General features: G+C 42.8%; 1 protein-coding gene and 1 long non-coding RNA gene across 2 annotated transcripts in view; one reads left to right on the plus strand and one right to left on the minus strand.

The window, feature by feature from the left end:
- Window positions 1–19,428, plus strand: part of LOC140742048 (interleukin-17 receptor C-like) — a 95,515-nt gene that overhangs the window by 60,122 nt on the left and 15,965 nt on the right. Inside the window, 1 exon segment of the mRNA XM_073072776.1 lies at window positions 18,003–18,048. Coding sequence (XP_072928877.1) covers window positions 18,003–18,048 — 46 coding nt within the window.
- LOC140742047 (uncharacterized) lies at window positions 773–8,819 on the minus strand. Its single transcript, XR_012102195.1, has 3 exons — window positions 8,480–8,819; window positions 1,565–1,695; window positions 773–1,302 (listed from the first exon to the last, which is right to left on the minus strand). It is a non-coding gene; the product is annotated as an uncharacterized lncRNA (long non-coding RNA).

Consider the following 19,428-nt stretch of genomic DNA (forward strand, 5'->3'; position numbering starts at 1 on the left):
TCAAGGTTGTATATAGTATACATAGTTTGGTAATAAATGTACTTTGTAATGGAAATGTTTAAAATATTATAAGATAGACAAGCTTTGGAAATCTATCAATCTACACTCATTCACGAGTTTGTGGACAGCCTTTCTATCAGCCCACTTAGTGTCCTTTCCTACTCCTCCTACTCTACCTCCTCTTTTCTGGACTAATATAAATGTGAGCTCTCCGGATACTCCACAAGAACAAAACAAAATTAAATTGTGTCTGTAAATTACAGCAAAAAACCCTTTGTGGTTGTTTGATCTGGAGATGTGATCATTCTTTGGACATCAAGAATGAGGCATAACATTTGTGGTTGTGGTCTTTTAGTGGGTGTTCATAACAACAAAATAACAATAATCCCAACGTATTTCACTGTAGGGTGAATGGGGGGGAGTGGGAGAGCAAAGAACAAGATGTCATGGTCATCTTTTACTAAAAGCTAACTTCCATTGATAAAGAACAACCAAGGAGACAGTCAGGTTTAGTGATGTGACACAGTCTGCAGAGAAGCTGTAGAAAAAATACAGAATTAGCTACACTACAACAACAGAAAAGTCACTGAACAAGTACAGACAAACAAAAGTTCAAAGGTACAATTTAATGTCAGTGATATAGTATGCATACAATATACATCATGAAATGGTTTTTCTTCACAACCATCCACGAAAACAGAGAAGTGCCCCCAAAGAATGAACGAGAGTTAAATATTGGAACCCCAAAGTCCCCCCATCTCCCCCCTCCTGTGCGTAATCAGCAGTAATTCCCCCCCTCACCCCATAGACAAAAAAAAGCATCAGCGACCACCTCTGAGCGCTCACGCATGAGCAAAGCAACTGCAAAGACACAGACTTGCAGCACGCCAAAGAGTACTCGTTCACCCGGCGTTCGACATACTCTCTCCCCCTAATAAGGGAGAAAGAGGTGTCTCCGTTTTCCCAGCGAGTGGGGAGACATAACAAACAACTCACTGGTTTACCATGTTAAAAGTCCATTACGTTGTTTTTTTGAGCTCTGTACCCAAAAAACTGGGCACACAATGGCAGATATTCCGACTCCCCTGAAGACACGCGGGTCTCCTGTCGTGACGCTGACCCTCGATCCGGCCGTCTCCAGAGCCCTGAGATCCCAGGCTTCCGAATCCGAGCCAGACTCTCAGGGCGAGCCTGTGGCGTGCCGAACAACAACAGTCGGTTGTGAATCCCCGAAAGTGGGTCCCATTCCTGCAAAGACTGTAGCTCCAGGTGTAACTCCAGGTCAGATTCTTCAAATGAACCCTGAAAGGGGAAAATAGAGATATTAAAGATGGACATAGAGCTGTTTCCGAAGATGCACCGAAGGAGGTGCCATTAACCCTCTTAAGCTCCACCTTCACAAACAGGTGATTATATAAAAAATATCAGCAAGCAGAAAACCATGTTAAACTACAAGAACAATAACAATTTAGACTCTAGCCCAGCAGGGTGATGTAGCCACACAGGTGTTGGTGAAGGTGTCTACTGTGGATAAAACTGGCAGGAATGTAGTAATCACACTGACAAAATTTGTTGACTCTCGTGGATCACACTCGGAGGTTGAGTTGCCCATCAGTTGTAGGTTTGTCTTCTCCATGAGGCCGAGGCGTTCCTCACTTGTGCAGGGCCAAATCCTCCCAATTCCTTGCAGTCTGCCTAAACGAAGAAGATGCAAAACATGGAATGATCCTTTCAATATGTGACTAACATTGTATGTCTGAATATGAATTATCGCAAAAATGGGCATTTCTATCGTTGTGGAACTCATCAGAACACTTCTATCAAGCTTGTAAACATTTTTGCTCCTTATTGTGGGGAATTTTTATTTCTAAGCAGCAATATTTTTGATGTCTCCACCAGGCTCTTCCAATGACGGAACTGGTGGATCTCTAAACTTTTGTTACAAAGCACGCTAGACCGGAAGACCATAAGACGTAGGAGCACAATTATGCCATTTAGCCCATCGAGTCGACATCGCTATCCCTTCATCGTCGATTATTTATCCCTCTTAACTCCATTCTCCTGCCTTCTCCCCTTAACCATTGGCACCCTCTTTAATCAAGAACCTATCAACCTCCATTATAAATATACCCAGTGACCTGGCCTCCACAGCCATTCATGGCAATGTATTCCACAGATTCACCTCCCTCTGGCTAAATAAATTCCTCCTCATCTTTGTTCTAGATAGACAATCTACTATTCTGAGGCTGTGTCTTCTGGTCCTAGACTCCTTCACTATAGGAAACATCCTCTCCACATTCAATCTGTCTAGGGCTTTCAATATTCAATAGGTTTCAATGAGATTTCTCCCCCCCCCCCCCATTCTTCTGAATTACAGCAACAAGAGGCCCAGAGCTACCAAACACTCCTTATATATTAACCGTTTAATTCCCAGAATTAGCTTTGTGAACCTCCTCAGGACCCCCTCCAATGCCAGCACATCTTTTCTCAGATAAGGGGCCCAAAACTGCTCGCAATATTCCATGTGTGGTCTGATGAATGCCTTATAAAGCCTCAGCATTACATCCTTGTTCTTCTGTTCTAATCCTCTTGAAATTAATGCTAGCAATGCACTTGTCTTCCTTACCACTAACTCAACCCGCAAATTAACCCTTAGGGAATTCCACAGAAGGATTCCCTAGTCGCTTTGCACCTCTGAATTTTGAATTTTCTGTCCATTTAGAAAATAGTCTGCACTTGTATTCTTCCTACCAAAGGGCACAACTATATATTTCCCTACAGTATATTCCATCTTCTACCTCTTTGCCCATTTGCCTAATCTGTCTACGCCTTGCAGACTTTCTGCTTCCGCAATACTGCCTGTCCCTCCAACTATCTTCCTATTTTATGCAAATTGGCTACAAGGCCATCAATTCTGTCATCTAATTGAAATAAAACGTGAAAAGAAGTAACCTCAAGACCAATCCCTGTGGAACACCTTGGTCACTGTCAGCCAACCAGAATGTGCCCCCTTTATCGCTACTCTGCCTTCTGCCTGTCAGCCAATCTTCTATCCATGCTAGTATGTTTCCTGTAATACCATGATCTCTTAGCTTGTTAGGCAGCCTCATGTGCAACAGCTTGTCAAAGGCCTTCTGAAAATCAAAGTAATCAACATCCACTGACTCTCCTTTGCCTGTTATTTCCTATAATATTTCCAACAAATTTATCAGGCAAGATTTTACCTTAAGGAAACCATGCTGAATTTGGCCTATTTATCATGTGCCTTCAAATACCCCAAAACTTAATCCTTAATAATGGACTCCAGCATCTTTCCAACCACAGAAGTCAGGCCAACTGGCCTGTAATTTCCTTTCTTTGGGTGGTTGAACTAGTCTTGATTGTGTGGATAGTCAGAGGCTTTTTCCCAGGTCTGGAGTGGCTTGTACGAGAGGGCACAATTTTAAGGTGCTTGGAAGCAGGTACAGAGGAGAGGTCAGGGGTAAGTTTTTTACACAGAGAGTGGTGAGTGTGTGGAATGGCTGCAGGCAAGGGTGGTGGAGGCGGATACGATAGGGGCTTTTAAGAGACTCCTGGATAGGTACGTGGAGCTTAGAAAAATAGAGGGCTATGGGTAACCCTAGGTAATTTCTAAGGTAAAGACATGTTTGGCACAGCTTTGTGGGCCGAAGAGCCTGTGTTGTGCTGTAGGTTTTCTATGTTTCTATGTTTTTGCCTCCCTGCCTTCTTAAAGAGTGGAGTGAATTTTGCAATTTTTCAGTTATGTGGAACCATTCTAGAATCTAATGATTCTTGAAAGATCATTAATAATGCCCCCACAATCTCTTCAGCCACCTCTTTCAGAACTCTGGGGTGCAGTCCATCTGGTCCAGGCACATTCTGAATATTGGTTGAAACGTTGTTTTGATCTAATTCATTTGGACCTTCATATCTAGCAGTATGACTCTGAGAGCTCGTTCCTTCTCCAGGTGGATGGCCATTATTATATTTTATATATATAATATCTCTTCATTCTGGCAGTCATGTAGAATGTGTCTTTAAGAGATAATCATCCCTGTGACTGTGTGACTGATGTAATCCACCCTCGACATGCAATGGATTGGACAACAATCCATTTGGAATTATCTAGTACCCATTTTAGTGCTTGCTTCCAGCCATTATAATGTGTTTTTTAAAGTCTTTCCTTAATGTTACAATATTGTTTTGATTTATTCCTTCATTTGTGAGATAGGGACAATCCAGTATTTATTATCCATCCCGAATCAAAATGGTCAGTTTGGTGTCACGTATCAACTAAACCGGAAACAATAGCAGATTTTCTTGCTCTCTCCCCCACCCATGAGGGAATTAAGAAATAAGATAGGCCTTTAAAACAATCTAGCAGCCTCATGGTTCAAAGAACATAGAAATCTACAGCTCATTACAGGCCCTTCGGCCCACAATGTTGTGCTGACCATGTAACCTACTCTAGAAACTGCCTAGAGTTTCCCACCACTTAGCCTAATATTTTTCTAAGCTCCATGTACCCATCGAAGAGTCTCTTAAAAGACCCTATTGTATTCACTACTACCACCATTGCTGGCAGTGCATTCCATGCACTTACCACTCTCTGTGTGGAAAAACTTACCCCTGACATCTCCTCTGTACCTACTCCCCAGCACCTTAAACCTGTGTCCTCTTGTGGCAACCATTTCAGCCCTGGGGAAAAGTCTCTGACTATCCACACGATCAATGCCTCTCATCATCTTGTACACCTCTATCAGGTCACCTCCCATCCTCCTTTGCTCGAAGAAGAAAAGGCTGAGTTCACGCAACCTGTTCTCATAAGGCATGCTCCCCAATCCAGGCAACATCCTTGTAAATCTCCTCTGCATCCTTTCTATGGCTTCCACATCCTTCCTGTAGTGAGGCGACCAGAACTGAGCACAGTACTCCAGGTGGGGTCTGACCGGGGTCTGACCAGGGTCCTATATAGCTGCAACATTACCTCTCGGCTCTTAAACTCAATCCCACGATTGATGAAGGCCAATACACCATACGCCTTCTTAACCACAGTCAACCTGCGCAGCTGCTTTGAGCGTCCTATGAACTCGGACCCCAAGATCCCTCTGATCCTCCACACTGCCAAGAGTCTCACCATTAATACTATATTCTGCCATCATATTTCACCTACCAAAATGAACCACCTCACACTTAACTGGGTTGAACTCCATCTGCCACTTCTCAGCCCAGTTTTGCATCCTATCGATGTCCTGCTGTAACCACTGACAGCCCTCCACACTATCCACAACACCTCCAACCTTTGTGTCATCAGCAAACTTACTAACCCATCCGTCCACTTCCTCATCCAGGTCATTTATAAAAATCACCAAGTGTAAGGCTCCCAGAACAGATCCCAGAGGCACTCCACTGGTGACTGACCTCCATGCAGGATATGACCCGTCTACAACCACTCTTTGCCTTCTGTGGGCAAGCCAGTTCTGGATCCACAAAGCAATCTCCCCTTGGATCCCATGCCTCCTTACTTTCTCAATAAGCCTTGCATGGGGTAACTTATCAAATGCCTTGCTAAAATCCATATACACTACATCTACTGCTCTTCCTTCATCAATGTGTTTAGTCACATCCTCAAAAAATTCAATCAGGCTTGTAAGGCACGACCTGCCCTTGACAAAGCCATGCTGACTATTCCTAATCATATTATACCTCTCCAAATGTTCATAAATCCTGCCTCTCAGGATCTTTTCCATCAACTTACCAACCACTGAGGTAAGATTCACTGGTCTATAATTTCCTGGGCTATCTCTACTCCCTTTCTTGAATAAGGGAACAACATCCGCAACCCTCCAATCATCAGGAACCTCTCCCATCCCCATTGATGATGCAAAGATCATCGCCAGAGGCTCAGCAATCTCCTCCCTCGCCTCCCCAGTAGCCTGGGGTACATTTCGTTCGATCCTGGTGACTTACTCAACTTGATGCTTTCCAAAAGCTCCAGCACATCCTCCTTCTTAACATCTACATGCTCAAGCTTCTCAATCTGCTACAAGTCATCACTACAGTCACTGAGATCCTTTTCCATAGTAAATACTGAAGTAACGTATTCATTAAGTACCTCTGCTATTTCCTTCGATTCCATACACATTTTCCCACTGTCACACTTGATAGGTCCTATTCTTTCACGTCTTATCCTCTTGCTCTTCACATACTTGTAGAATGCCTTGGGGTTTTCCTTAATCCTGCCCGCCAAGGCCTTCTCATGGACCCTTCTGGCTCTCCTAATTTCCTTCTTAAGCTCCTTCCTGCTAGCCTTATAATCTTCTAGATCTCTATCATTACCTAGTTTTTTGAACTTTTCGTAAACTTTTCTTTTATTCTTGTCTAGATTTATTACAGCCTTTTTACACCATGGTTCCTATACCCTACCATAATTTCCCTGTCTGATTGGAATGTACCTATACAGAACTCCACACAAATATCCCCTGAACATTTGCCACATTTCTTCTGAACTTTTCCCTGAGAACATCTGTTTCCAATTTAAACCTCCAATTTCCTGCCTGATAACGTCATAATTCCCCTTACTCCAATTAAACACTTTTCTAGCTTGTCTGTTCCTATCTCTCTCCAATGCTATTATAAAGGAGATAAAATTGTGATTACTATCTCCAAAATGCTCTCCCACTGAGAGATCTGACACCTGACCAGGTTCATTTCCCAATACCAGATAAAGTACAGCCTCTCCTCTTGTAGGCTTATCTACATACTGTGTCAAGAAACCTTCCTGAACACACCGCACAAACTCCACCCCATCTAAACCCCTTGCTCTAGGGAGATGCCAATCAATATTTCGGAAATTAAAATCTCCCATCATGACTACTCTTATTATTACACCTTTCCAGGATCTGTTTTCCTATCTGCTCCTCGATATCCCTGTTACTATTGGGTGGCCTATAAAAAAACACCCAGTAAAGTTATTGACCCCTTCCTGTTCCTAACTTCCACCCACAGAGACTCCGTAGACAATCCCTCCATGGCGTCCACCTTTTCTGCAGCTGTGACACTATCTCTGATCAACAGTGCCACGCCCCCACCTCTTTTGCCTCCCTCCCTGTCCTTTCTGAAACATCTAAAACCCAGCACTTGAATTAACCAATCCTGTCCCTGAGCCATCCAAGTCTCTGTAATGGCCACCACATCATATCTCCAAGTACTGATCCACGCTCTAAGCTCATCTGCTTTGTTCACAGCACTCCTTGCATTAAAATACACATATCTCAAACCATCCCTTCTCTATCACCTGCCTATCCTCCCTCTCGCACTGTCTACAAGCTTTCTCTATTTGTGAGCTAACCTCCTCTTCCCCAGTCTCTTCAGTTCAGTTCCCACCCCCATCAATTCTAGTTTAAACTCTCCCCAGTAGCCTTAGCAAACCTCCCCGCCAGGATATTGGTCCCCCTGGGATTCAAGTGCAACCTGTCCTTTTTGTACAGGTCACACCTGCCCCAGAAGAGGTTCCAATGATCCAGAAATCTGAATCCCTGCCCCCTGCTCCAATCCCTCAGCCACACATTTATCCTCCACCTCATTCTATTCCTATTCTCACTGTCGTGTGGCACAGGCAGAAACCCTGAGATTACTACCTTTGAGGTCCTGCTTCTCAACTTCCTTCCTAACTCCCTGTAGTCTTTTTTCAGGACCTCCTCCCTTTTCCTACCTATGTCATTGGTACCAATACGTACCACAACCTCTGGCTGTTCTCCCTCTCACCACAGCATATCTTAGATACAATCCGAAAGATCCCGGACCCTGGCACCTGGGAGACAAACTACCATCCGAGTTTCTTTCCTGTGTCCACAGAATCACCTGTCTGACCCCCTGACTATAGAGACCCCTATCACTGCTGCCTTCCTCTTCCCTTCCCTACCCTTCTGAGCCACAGGGACAGACTCTGTGCCAGGGGCACGGTCACTGCCACTTCCCCCAGGTAGGCTGTCCCCCCCAACAGTACTCAAACAGGAGTACCTATTGTCGAGGTACAGCCACAGGGGTACTCTCTAGTACCTGACTCTTCCCTTTCCCCCTCCTGACTGTGACCCACTTGTCTGCCTCCTGTGGCCCCGGTGTGACCACCTGCCTATAACTCCTCTCTATCAGCTCCTTGCTCTCCCTGACCAGGCGAAGGTCATCGAGCTGTATCTCCAGTTCCCTAACTCGGTCCCTCAGGAGCTGCAGCTCGACACACCTGACGCAAATATGGCCGTCCAGGAGGCTTGGAGACTCCAGGACTCCCCACATCTGACACTGAGCATGGAAAACTGGCCTCACACACACACACACACTTCCTACCTCGCCTTGTCCCGTTACTGCCTAAGCCTGTTGAGCCAAAGCACCGTCACACCGCTGCCCGCTGGATATGGTGGCCTCCTTTTTAAACCTTTCGTGCTCTACTGGCTGATGTCACGTGCCTGTGTAGTCTCACCTCTCTTTAACCTGAGTAGTTAAAAAACTCCTTTCGCTCTGAAAATTCAGCAGTTCACTCACAGCCTTCTTGCTCCAAAGTAAAAACCGTTGAAGATTCCTTGCCTTTTTAAACATTTCGCACTCTACTGGCTGACGACACGCACCGGGGCAGTCTCGCCTCTCTTTAACTCGAGTAGTAAAAACACTCCCTTTACTCCGAAAAATCAGCCGTTCACTCCAGCCTTCTTACTCTGAATGTTGGTTAGCTTTTCTTATTAAAGTTCAATTTAAATGAATGACCAGAAGTTAAATTCCTCAATTGCTATGAAGGGTTTCAAAGTCATGTTTCTGAGTTAATGATTTGGACTTAGCTTGTCCATATTTTAATCACTACCCCACCACAGGAAAACAAAATGAGTGCTACAAGTAAATTAAGCTGTGGTTCAGCACATCAGTATAAGACTGCAATCCAATTTCTACACGTGACTTTTTACAAGTTTAACCAGGATGAGGAAAGATGTTTGATCCATTTTGGCATACTTAGTATAGCAGTGTATAAGTTACTCCAAAATACAGGGTATGTTCGTGGTCTTCTGCTGCTGTAGCCCATCCACTCTGAGGTGTTGTGTGCTCAGAGATGCTCTTCTGCACACCACTGTTGTAACGTACGGTTATTTGAGTTACTGTTGCCTTGTTCCACTCTGGCCATTCTCCTCTGACCTCTCACATCAACAAAGCAAATTCACTCACACAACTACTGTTCACTGGATTTTTTTTATTTTTTGCACTATTCTCTGTAAATCTAGAGACTGCTGTGCATGAAATTCCCATGAGATCAGCAATTTCTGAGATACTTAAACTACCCCTTTTGGCATCAAAATTATTCCACACTCAGTCACACTTCTTCCTCATTCTGATGTTGGTCTGAACCACAACAAAATCTCTTGACCATTACTGCATGTTTTAATGCATTGAGTTACTGCCACATGATTAGCTGATTAGATATTTGCATTAACAGGCAGGTGTACATGAATACTTAGTAAAGCGGCCACTCAATGTATATGAGATTCAGTATCTCATTTTAAAATAACCTCTCCGTGAAGTAGATATCTCTGCTATGCTTGACCTTATTTCTTTTACTATGTGATTCCAATACCTTTGTATTTACCTTCTGTATATTATTAACAGTTTTGTAAATTTCCATTACATTACCGCTGCTTCTGTCCTTCACCATACCTTACATTCTAAACCTGGGGTCACCTTGTAATTGCATCTTCCAAAAGTTCAATGTCTCCTCTCTGTCCTATGTTATAATTCAAATGTCAATTTGCTGATAGCCCAAATTGGACAAAGAGTTTAATTTTTCTTTGAAGATCTACCCTGGGCCAACCAACTGGCTGGAGTGTTCAAGGTCATCTTCAATCTTTCACTGCTGCAGTCGGAGATCTACCCATCTGCATCAGAAGGGTAACTATAATTTACCAGAGCTCAAAAGGAACAGGGAGAGCTGCCTCAAGAAGTTTCACCCACTTGCACTTACATCTATTGTGATGAAGTTCTTTGAGAGGTTGGTCTTGGCCAGAATCAACACCTGCCTAAGCAAGATCTATTCTTGCAATAGATCTACAGCAGATGCCATCTCTTTGACTCTCCACTGGGCTTCTCCACCTATGTCAGGCTGCTGTTTATAATTACAGCTCAGCTTTCATACAATCATACCCTCAGTTCTAATCAACAAGCTCCAAAACCTGGGCCTCTATACATCCCTCTGCAAATGGATCCTCAACTTCCTCAGCAGAAGTGTGGATCAGAAAAAGCATTTCCTCCTCACTGACAATCAACACTGGTGCACCTGCTCTACTTTCTAGGCACAGCTCAAACACCATCTATAAATTTGCCAATGACACAACTATTGTTGGCAGAATTTCAGATGATGATGAGAAGGTGTACTGGAGTGAGGTTGAGTGGTGTCATAATGACTTTGCAGTCAATATCCGTAAAACCAAGTAATTGGTGGTGGACTTCAGGAAGGGGAAGTCGAGGGAACACACACCAGTCCTCATCGAGGGATCAGCAGTGGAAAGAGTGAGCAGTTACAAATTCGTGGGTGTCAATATCTCTAAATACTTATCCTGGGTCCAACATATTGATGGAATTACAAAGGAGGCATGATAGTGACTATATTTCATTAGGAGTTTGAAGAGTCCTGGTATGTCACCAATGATTCTTGCAAATTTCTACAGCTGTACCGTGGAGAGAATTCTAACTAGTTGCATCACTGTCTGGTATGGAGGGGTCACCACTCTGGATCAGAAAAAGCTGCAGGAAGTTAGAACCCAGCCAGCTCCATCATGAGCACTAGCCTATCCAGCATTGAGCACATCTTCAATAGGCAATGCCTCAAAATGCAGCATTCATCATTAATTATCCCCACCACTCAGGACATGCCTTCTTCTCATAACTTCCATCAAGAAGGAGCTACAGTAGCCTGAAGACTTCATCCTCTCTTCATCAATATTTCAGAACCAACTTCATCCACTCTGCCATCAGATTTTTGAATTAACCCATAAACACTAACTCACTATTTCTCCTCTCTATTTGCACTACTTATTTAATTTATATATATATTATTATTGTATATACTTATTATAACTGATAATTTTTATTATTATGTATTGTATTGTACTGCAGCTGCAAAACAACAAAGTTCATGCCATATGTCGGCGATATAAAATCCGGTTCTGATTATAATTAATTATTTTTTTCTTTTGGATACATTGATCTGATCATCCCCAGGATGCTGAGGCAAATTCAGTTTCAAGTCAAGTTCAAGTTTATTGTTGTCATAGGGATTCATAGTGGTTAACACAAGGCTTTATAGTACAGGCAACCCAGGTTCAATTCCTGACACTACCTGTAAGGAATTTGTTAATTCTCTCCATGACTGCAGCGTGGGTTTCCTCTGGGTGCTCCAGTTTCTTCCCACAGTCCAAAGACGTGCCAATCAGTAGGTTAATTTGTCATTGTCCCGTGATTAGGCTAGGATTAAATCAGAGGTTGCTGGGGCATGTGACTCGAAGGGTTGGAAGCGCCAATTCCACGCTGGATCTCAATAAATGAGTAAAAATTAGCTTCTTGCAGCAGCAGCACAGTACAACACAAGGATAAACATGAGTTAACATAAACTTAATTTAACGTAGATTATACAAAACTTACACAGCATCTTCATGTGCAAATTGAACAACAAAATAAATTACCCTAATTCAAGATTGATTGAAGCATTTGATAAGGCAAATAGAAAGGTACTCTGGACAATCCTGTCAACACTGGGATGCCCACACAGTTTGTCAACCTCATCTGCCTTTTTCTTGACAATATGACTGGCCAAGTCCTCTCAAACAGTGACACTTTACAATATTTCAAACTGAGTGAAGCAAGGGTGTGTGCTGGCCTCTGTGACATTCAGCTTTTTCTTCACATATGTGCTGAACCATGCAATCAAAGACTTCAAACATGGTGTCTATCTGATGTGCAGACTTGATGGATTCCTCTTCGACCTTTATCATGAGAGTGCCAGAACAAAGATTGTCAAAAAACTAATTCTTGTAGCCCTCTATGCTGACAACTGTGCTCTGATGGCTCATCCTGAGTTTGCCCTTCAGCTAATTGTCAACAAATTTGCTGAAACCTTGTGTCTCTTTGGTCTTACCGTAAGCCTAAGCAAGACAGAAGTCCTATTTCAACCTGCTCTTGGATCAGCTACTACCACTATCAAGGGGACAAGACTGAGAACAGTGGAAGAGTTCCAGTATCTCGGCAGTGTCATTTATAGTGATGGCTCACAGGACAGAGAAATCAGACCCAGGATTTGCAAGGACAGCCAGAGCCTTGGTTGACCATGATCACATGTGTTGAACCAGTGGAACATCTGCCTGTCCACAAAACTAAAGGGATACGGAGCTGTTGTCCTCAGCAATCTCCATAATGGATATGAAACCTGGACCATACACAGACGATATCTCAAAATGCTAAAGGGATTCCATGTGCGTAGTCTGAAGTCAAAGCTTGGCATCCGTTGGAAGGACTGGGTCACAAACCCAGAGGTCCTCAGCAGGGCAGGGACCACGAGTGCTGAGACCATGACTGTAAATGCACAACTTTGGTGGACAGTACTGGTCACATGCGTGAAGGATTCCTGAATCCCCAAGCAGCTGAGCACCAGGAATCAAGGCAGAAGTTCAAAGACTGTTTAAAAGCAAATGTTGCACATGCTGGACTTGTACCAAAATGGCTGGAACAGAGTACAGAAGACTAGTGTGGCTGGCAAGCCTTGGGAAGAACTGCTCACAACAACCTGGAGGAGAGATAGCAAGCAGTACTAATAACCACCTGTGAAGAAGGGAGACAAAAGCAGCAGCGACACTTCCAGACCCAGCTCAGTTTCCACGTCCTTGTTGCAGACGGCTAAGTCACTCAGCAGCCACCTACGAAAACACAACAGAACTGCACAAACTTGACTCATCATCGGATACAACAGACAACAACCAGTAGGCAAGATTGAAAGAGATGGTCCAAGGTATTCTTAAGGTTTTTTTTAGGTTAGTTGATGTCAGTGGAGAGATAGATATCTGAAGGAGATTTTTGCACCTTCATTAGGCTTTGGTGAAATGCCTGAAGAATGGAAGATAACTATTCTGAAAGGACAACAACTATAATCCTGAAAACTATGGACCATTGAACTCTACGTCAGTGACAGAGAAGTTGGAGAAGATTCTGAGGGAATACATCTAAGGTTGTTTAGAGACGACAGGATTGTTTAGGAGGAGTCAGCATGGTTTTGTGCAAAGGAGGTTGTGTCTCACAAATTTGATTGAGTTTTTTGATAAGGCAACTTAAAAATGTTGAAGCCAGAGTGGTAGACATGGTTTAAATGGACTTCCCTTTCAGTTTTTGACAAGGTTCTACTTGGTAGGCTAGTCTAGAGAGTTAAAGCATGGGGTATCGAAGGTATGCCAGAAATCTAGATCAACAACTGGCTTGGTGATAGGAGGCAGAGGATAATAGTGCATGTGTATTTCTGCAGCTGGAAGTGAAAATTCATAACATTGGTGTATTGCAGGGATTAGTGCTGAGACTTGTTGTTTATAAGGCTCTGACATCCACCATCAGGAAGTGCTTCAAGACACTGGTCATGGCATGCATTAACTCCAGCCTCCCAGACAATTCAATCCAATGCAATTCACCCATCACTAAAACAGGTCTCTGGCTGACACCATCTCCCTAGCCCTATTCTCATATCTGGACTAGCGGGACAGTAAAGGCACCTACATTAGACTATTGTTTATTGACTACAGCTCCACCTTCAATATTTTAATTCCAAGCAAACTCATTACCAAACTCCTAAACTTGGGACTCAACCCCACCCTTTGGAACAAGATCCTTGACTTGCTGACCCACAGACCCTGATCAGTAAGGATCAGCAGCAACACCTTCACCATAGTTACACTCAACACTGGCTTCCCACAAGTCTGTGTCCTCGGCCCCCTACTCTACCCCCTGTGCAAACACAACTACGTGGCCAAATTTCGCTGAAACTCCATCTACAAGTTGTATGGGCTGTATATCAAATAATGATGAGTTAGAGTCCAAAACAGAGATACAAAGCCCAGTGATGTGGTACCATGACAACAACCTTTCCAACCATGTCAGGAAAACAAAAGAGCTGGTCATTGACTTCAAGAAGTGAGGGCAATGAGCATACTCCTGTGGACATTAATAGGTTGAGATAATTGAGTTTCAAGGTCCTGGGAGTGAACATCACCAACAGCCTGTCCCAGTCCAACGCTTAGATGCCATGGCTAAGAAAATTCACCAAAGACATTTGGCATGGCCCCTTTGATGCCCACCAATTGATATCAATGCACCATAGAAAGGAAGCTATCTTGGACGTGTAACAGCTTGGTACGGCAGCTGCTTTGCCCATGACCACAAGAGGGTGCAGGAGGAGACGCAGCTCAGCACATCACTGCAACCAGCAGCATCCAGCACCCACCCTCCATGGACTGTCCGCTCTTCCCACTGCATCGGAAAAGCATCCTGGACACTCTCCCCTTCACCTTCTCACTGGGCAAAGGATAATAAAGCCTAAAAACATGTCCCACCAGCCTCAAGAAGCATTTCTATCTTGCCGTTAAAAGACTATTGAATGACTCCTTATAGTATGATATGGACACTTGAACTCACAAAACTACTGTATGACCCTCCACCTGACTGCTGGCCTGCACTGCACTTTCTTTGTAATATAACTCTTTATTCTGCTCTCTGTTATTGATTTACTTTTCTGCTGCTTTGGTGTGCTGTTGTGATGGATTGATCTGTGTGGATATAGTTTTATTGTACCTTGGTACATTTGACAATAGTGAACCAATTTACCAATATAAATGAGTTGGATGAGAATTGGTATGTTCAGTTAATTTGCAGATCACATGGATGTCAGTGAAGTCATAGATATTGGAATGCAGATTAGCTACAAAGTGGGGCACAATGGAAGCGGTTGAGGTGCGGTACTCTGATTCAATTTGCAGTAAACAGGTTTTGTAAAAGGCAGGGTGCTTAGGAGACAGGGTACTGAAGAAGGTGTTTGATATGCTTTCCATTGAGTATAGGAATTGGGATGTCATGTTGCAGCTGCATAAAACACTTGATATATTTTGTACAGGTCTGGTCACCTCATTGCAATGGTAGCATTAGAGAGAATGCAGAGGGAGTTGCCCGGATAGAGGGCTGTAATTATAAAGAATGGTTGGATACACTAGGTTTATAATCACAGGAACTTATGAGGCTAAGGAGTGACTTGAGAGAGATTTATAAAATTGAGGGACGTGGATAGGATAGAAAGTCAGAATCTTTTTGTCCAGATCTAGAGAGATTAGATCTCTGAAGGCTAGGTTCTTCTCACAGATGGTGGTGTCCATCTCGGGATGTGTTTTTGCTATTTGGTTAGGGAAAGTCCGAGAAGGATCTGGGCCTAATGTAGGCATATGGGATTTACGTAGAAGGCATCACTGGTGTGCACAAAGTGAGCGGTCAGAGCCCATTTCTATGCAATTCAATTCTATAATATAGCACAATAGAATCAGTGAGGATAGCAAGCTGTTTCAAATTTATTCCTAGTATTTTTACCATTATTCATGAAACGCAAATATTTTCTGATTTTATTTACTCTATTTGCTATTAGTGTTTACATTTCGGTTGCCATTGCACTGCATGTTTACATTTCAGATTAAGTGTATTTGATGGGATTTAACAAATGTGCATGGGCTAGATGACCTAACACTGATAATTATTGCAAAGTATATGGAAGTGTAGCTAATGTAAACAGGAAGTACAATGTTCCTTTATCCAAATAGTATCCTCGTAATATAAATATTCCAAAGAGAATAAAAGAACAGACTTTATCAATGTTCTTCAAAGGGAAACTGAGGAGGGAGGTAGAGGGACAATGATAAAGGACACAAACTGAAGTGATCACAGAAGATGAACATATAGACTCTACTCCTGGTTCAGCTCATCTGTGCCTGAAATGCCCCTTTGTTATTGCTGGATCTGACCATTGCAATGCTCTCCTGGTCGGCCTCTTCATCAACATGAGGATATTAAAATCTCTGCCGGCCACACCACAGCTCATTCCGCACCTTCTTCACTACTCTGTTGCTTGATCACATTGTCCTGTCATCTATCAATTCTGGCATGTTAAATTATCCTTGGTCTATAATCCTTCTATAGCTGTTCCCCCTTACCTCTCCAGGGGTACCCAGCCTGGGGTTAATGGTAAGGCTCCATGGCATAAAAAACATTGGGAAGCCCTACTTCCCTCCTTTTTGCTACAAACACCTCTGGGCTGCAATGTGCTATGATTGTGACCTCTTCAAATTCTGGTTTTCCATGCACCAAGCTTTGAAGTTCTCCTCATAAATATATCCACCTCTTTATCTATTTAAAAAGTTTCTGAAAACATACCACTTCAACTGAGCTTTTGACTGCCCGAACTGCACATGTGACTCGGTTTCAATTTTATTTGCTCATAGGATGTACAGTAGGCCAGTGGGTGGAGAAATGGCAGATGGACCTTCATCTGAGCAAGTGTGAGACATGCAGCATATTAGCCTTCACTGGTTGAGGCACTGAGTATACAGATGAGAAAGTAATGTTGCAGCTTTACTTTGAGCTGGGTAAGCTGCACTTTGTGATGTGCAATTCTGGTTGGCACATGATAGGAAGGATGTGGAAGTTTTAGAAAGGGTGCAGAAGAGGTTTACCAGAATGCTACTGTATAAGTAGAGGTTGGACAACTTGGATTGTTTTCTTTTGGACACTGGAGGCTGATTTTAGTTTATAAAATTATGAGAATTGTAGATCAGTTAGACAGAATCTTTTTTTCCCCAGAGTAGATATGTTAAATACTACTGGCTAGGTATTTAAGCTGAGAAAGGGGAAGTTGAAATAAGATGTATTGTGCAAGTTTTTTTTAGCACAGTGGGATGTGCTGGAGTAGTGGTAGAAGCAGACATAGTAGCGGCACCTCAGAGCCTGTTAGACAGACACTTGAATATGCAGGGACAGCGATCATGTACAGTGTATGTTAGACAGTAGCGGAACCTCAGAGCCTGTTAGACACTTGAATATGCAGGGACAGCGATCATGTACAGTTAAAAGATTTAGTTTAGTTTGGTATTGTGCCTGGTACTGGCATATTATGCCAAAGAGCCTGTCCTGCGTTGTGTTCTTTGTTCTAGCGTGAAGCCCTGGGTGGGGGTGGGGGGGGTGCGTAATCGACAACCCGCCCCTACATTTCTAATGATCAGAACTGTTTATTGTTTATGTATTAAACTTCTTTAGTGGGATTATGGTGGGAAATTCCAGTTCATTTATTGTTACATTTTAGCTTGGGTTATACAGTTATTCACTTGTGTATTTGTGGGTCACCCTGACTGTAACCTGGTATGTGAAGTCACCTCCCCTGTCTGTATGACACTGTTTGGGTTCACTCCCTGTCATGGTGCCCTGTCTGTTTTGAGTTTATCACAATAAAGCAGTGTTAAGTTAACAAGCTTCCTGGTCCGTCATTATGGACCAAATGCTTGCCACAATATTTTGTCCTGGGAAGTGCCTTTTGGGAGGTTGGTTTGCAACACTAACAGGGAATCTGAATATGTTTACTATCTGATAGTGAATAAATTTTTATACAAGATGCATCTTATTACTGTCTTAGTTGTGTATCATGCAATTTTAAATAGAAGTACAAGGTACTCCCTTGAACCAGTGTTTGTTTATCATCTTGGTTGCTATAGAAAGAACAAAATTAAACAGGGTGTACCTGGTCTTTGAAACCCCAAGGGACTTTGTAAATAAGTAATGAAACTAAACACTTGATATATAATACTTCAAAGGCCATTAGAGAGAACAGTCACAACTCAGTAATTTTTGACAAGTGTGTTTTTAATTGACTCTTTTCCCTTCTAAAATAGTGTTTTCTAACTTAGGTTCTCTCCGGGAAGCATGTCAATCTTAGTTGCCCTTTTGGCAGTGGTGAGTATCATTGTCATTCATTTGTGTTTTTGAAGACATATTAAATATTACAGTTTAGAACATGAAAGATGTTGGCTGAGATTACGTATACACCCTGATGGTACTGAACCATTGAGACTCAAAGCAGTGAACTAATATGTTTCTTTTGTTACGTACCCCGTAACTGGGTCACTTACCAGCAAAGATAGAGAGGTCCGTTGAAGTCTGATGGTACTATTTTTTAACAGTATTTATTGATAAAAAGACACAAAATAATATCAATGCAAACATACAGATAATATACTTCAATACTAACTCTAAAAGCGCGGGTATAATAATTAATCAATAAGAAATAGCTCTATCGTTGTCTAGGGGATAATGTATTGTCCGATGGAAATATAAAAGTCACTGTCATTCAAGCTGCAGCTCTTTGGGTTTAAGAGAGACGGTTTTAAACTTGCCCAGGTCTTTTATGATGCCAATCCGTTGAGTCGGGGGAGTCGGTTTCCCCGTTGTTAGTTAAAAGCCGCTTTCCGTGGTACCAGCCACCAGACCCAGGCAACGGAACTGAACGCACGTGGCCTCCTTCAAATGGCTTCCCGCTATTACGGGATCGCTAGCGTTTCTTCTGGTGCGTCTGAAGGGGCTGTTCCTACAGACCCTCTTTTATCCTGACTCACAGGGTCGAAGATGTCAATCAGGTTGGGGTGATGCAATCTCTTTCACACCCAGCCCACTTTGCCTGAGGGCGTCCACATAGTATAGTATTTCAATCCACAAATGTGTCTCCAAGAGACAATGGCCATGTCCCGTAGTTTTACATCGCCGGGGAACGAGGCATTCTGCACGTCTCTCTCTCATTTCCTGGGTCCCCTGACCCAACCCAACAGTGATCTTGCGATTCTCACAAAGGAGGGGGCTGCAGGCTTAACAGTTTTTAGACCTTTGAATTTCCAGGTTGATTTTCCTTCACTGTTTTTTTTCAAAATCCTTTTTTATCATTCACTCTTCCTTGTTGGATTTTGTTTTGTGTATACTCTTTCATCACTCTTTACTTTCACTTTTGTTTATACACACCACTTCAAATTCTTTTCATTATTGTACTTGTCTCTATTTTAGTTTCACTCATTTTCCTTATTTATTTGCAATTTCAATACCGTCCCTTTTTAAAAAAAATAGCTGCAGTTTGACTTTTCCTACTGGCTATTGAGGAACACTGAGGAGAGAGGTAGAGCAGCAGCAATAAAGAATACTGTTGGAAAGGGGGGGATGTAACTGAATACATCGTAAAGTTGAACATATGGATGGCATCAATAGGGAGAGTGCTAATAAGGGGCAATTGGAGAATGAGTGACCTAAAACAAAAATTTCAGCACAGGGGTCACAAGCCTGGCTGAAAAA

The sequence above is a fragment of the Hemitrygon akajei genome, chromosome 19, assembly GCF_048418815.1.
Source record: "Hemitrygon akajei chromosome 19, sHemAka1.3, whole genome shotgun sequence".
Lineage (NCBI taxonomy): Eukaryota > Metazoa > Chordata > Chondrichthyes > Myliobatiformes > Dasyatidae > Hemitrygon > Hemitrygon akajei.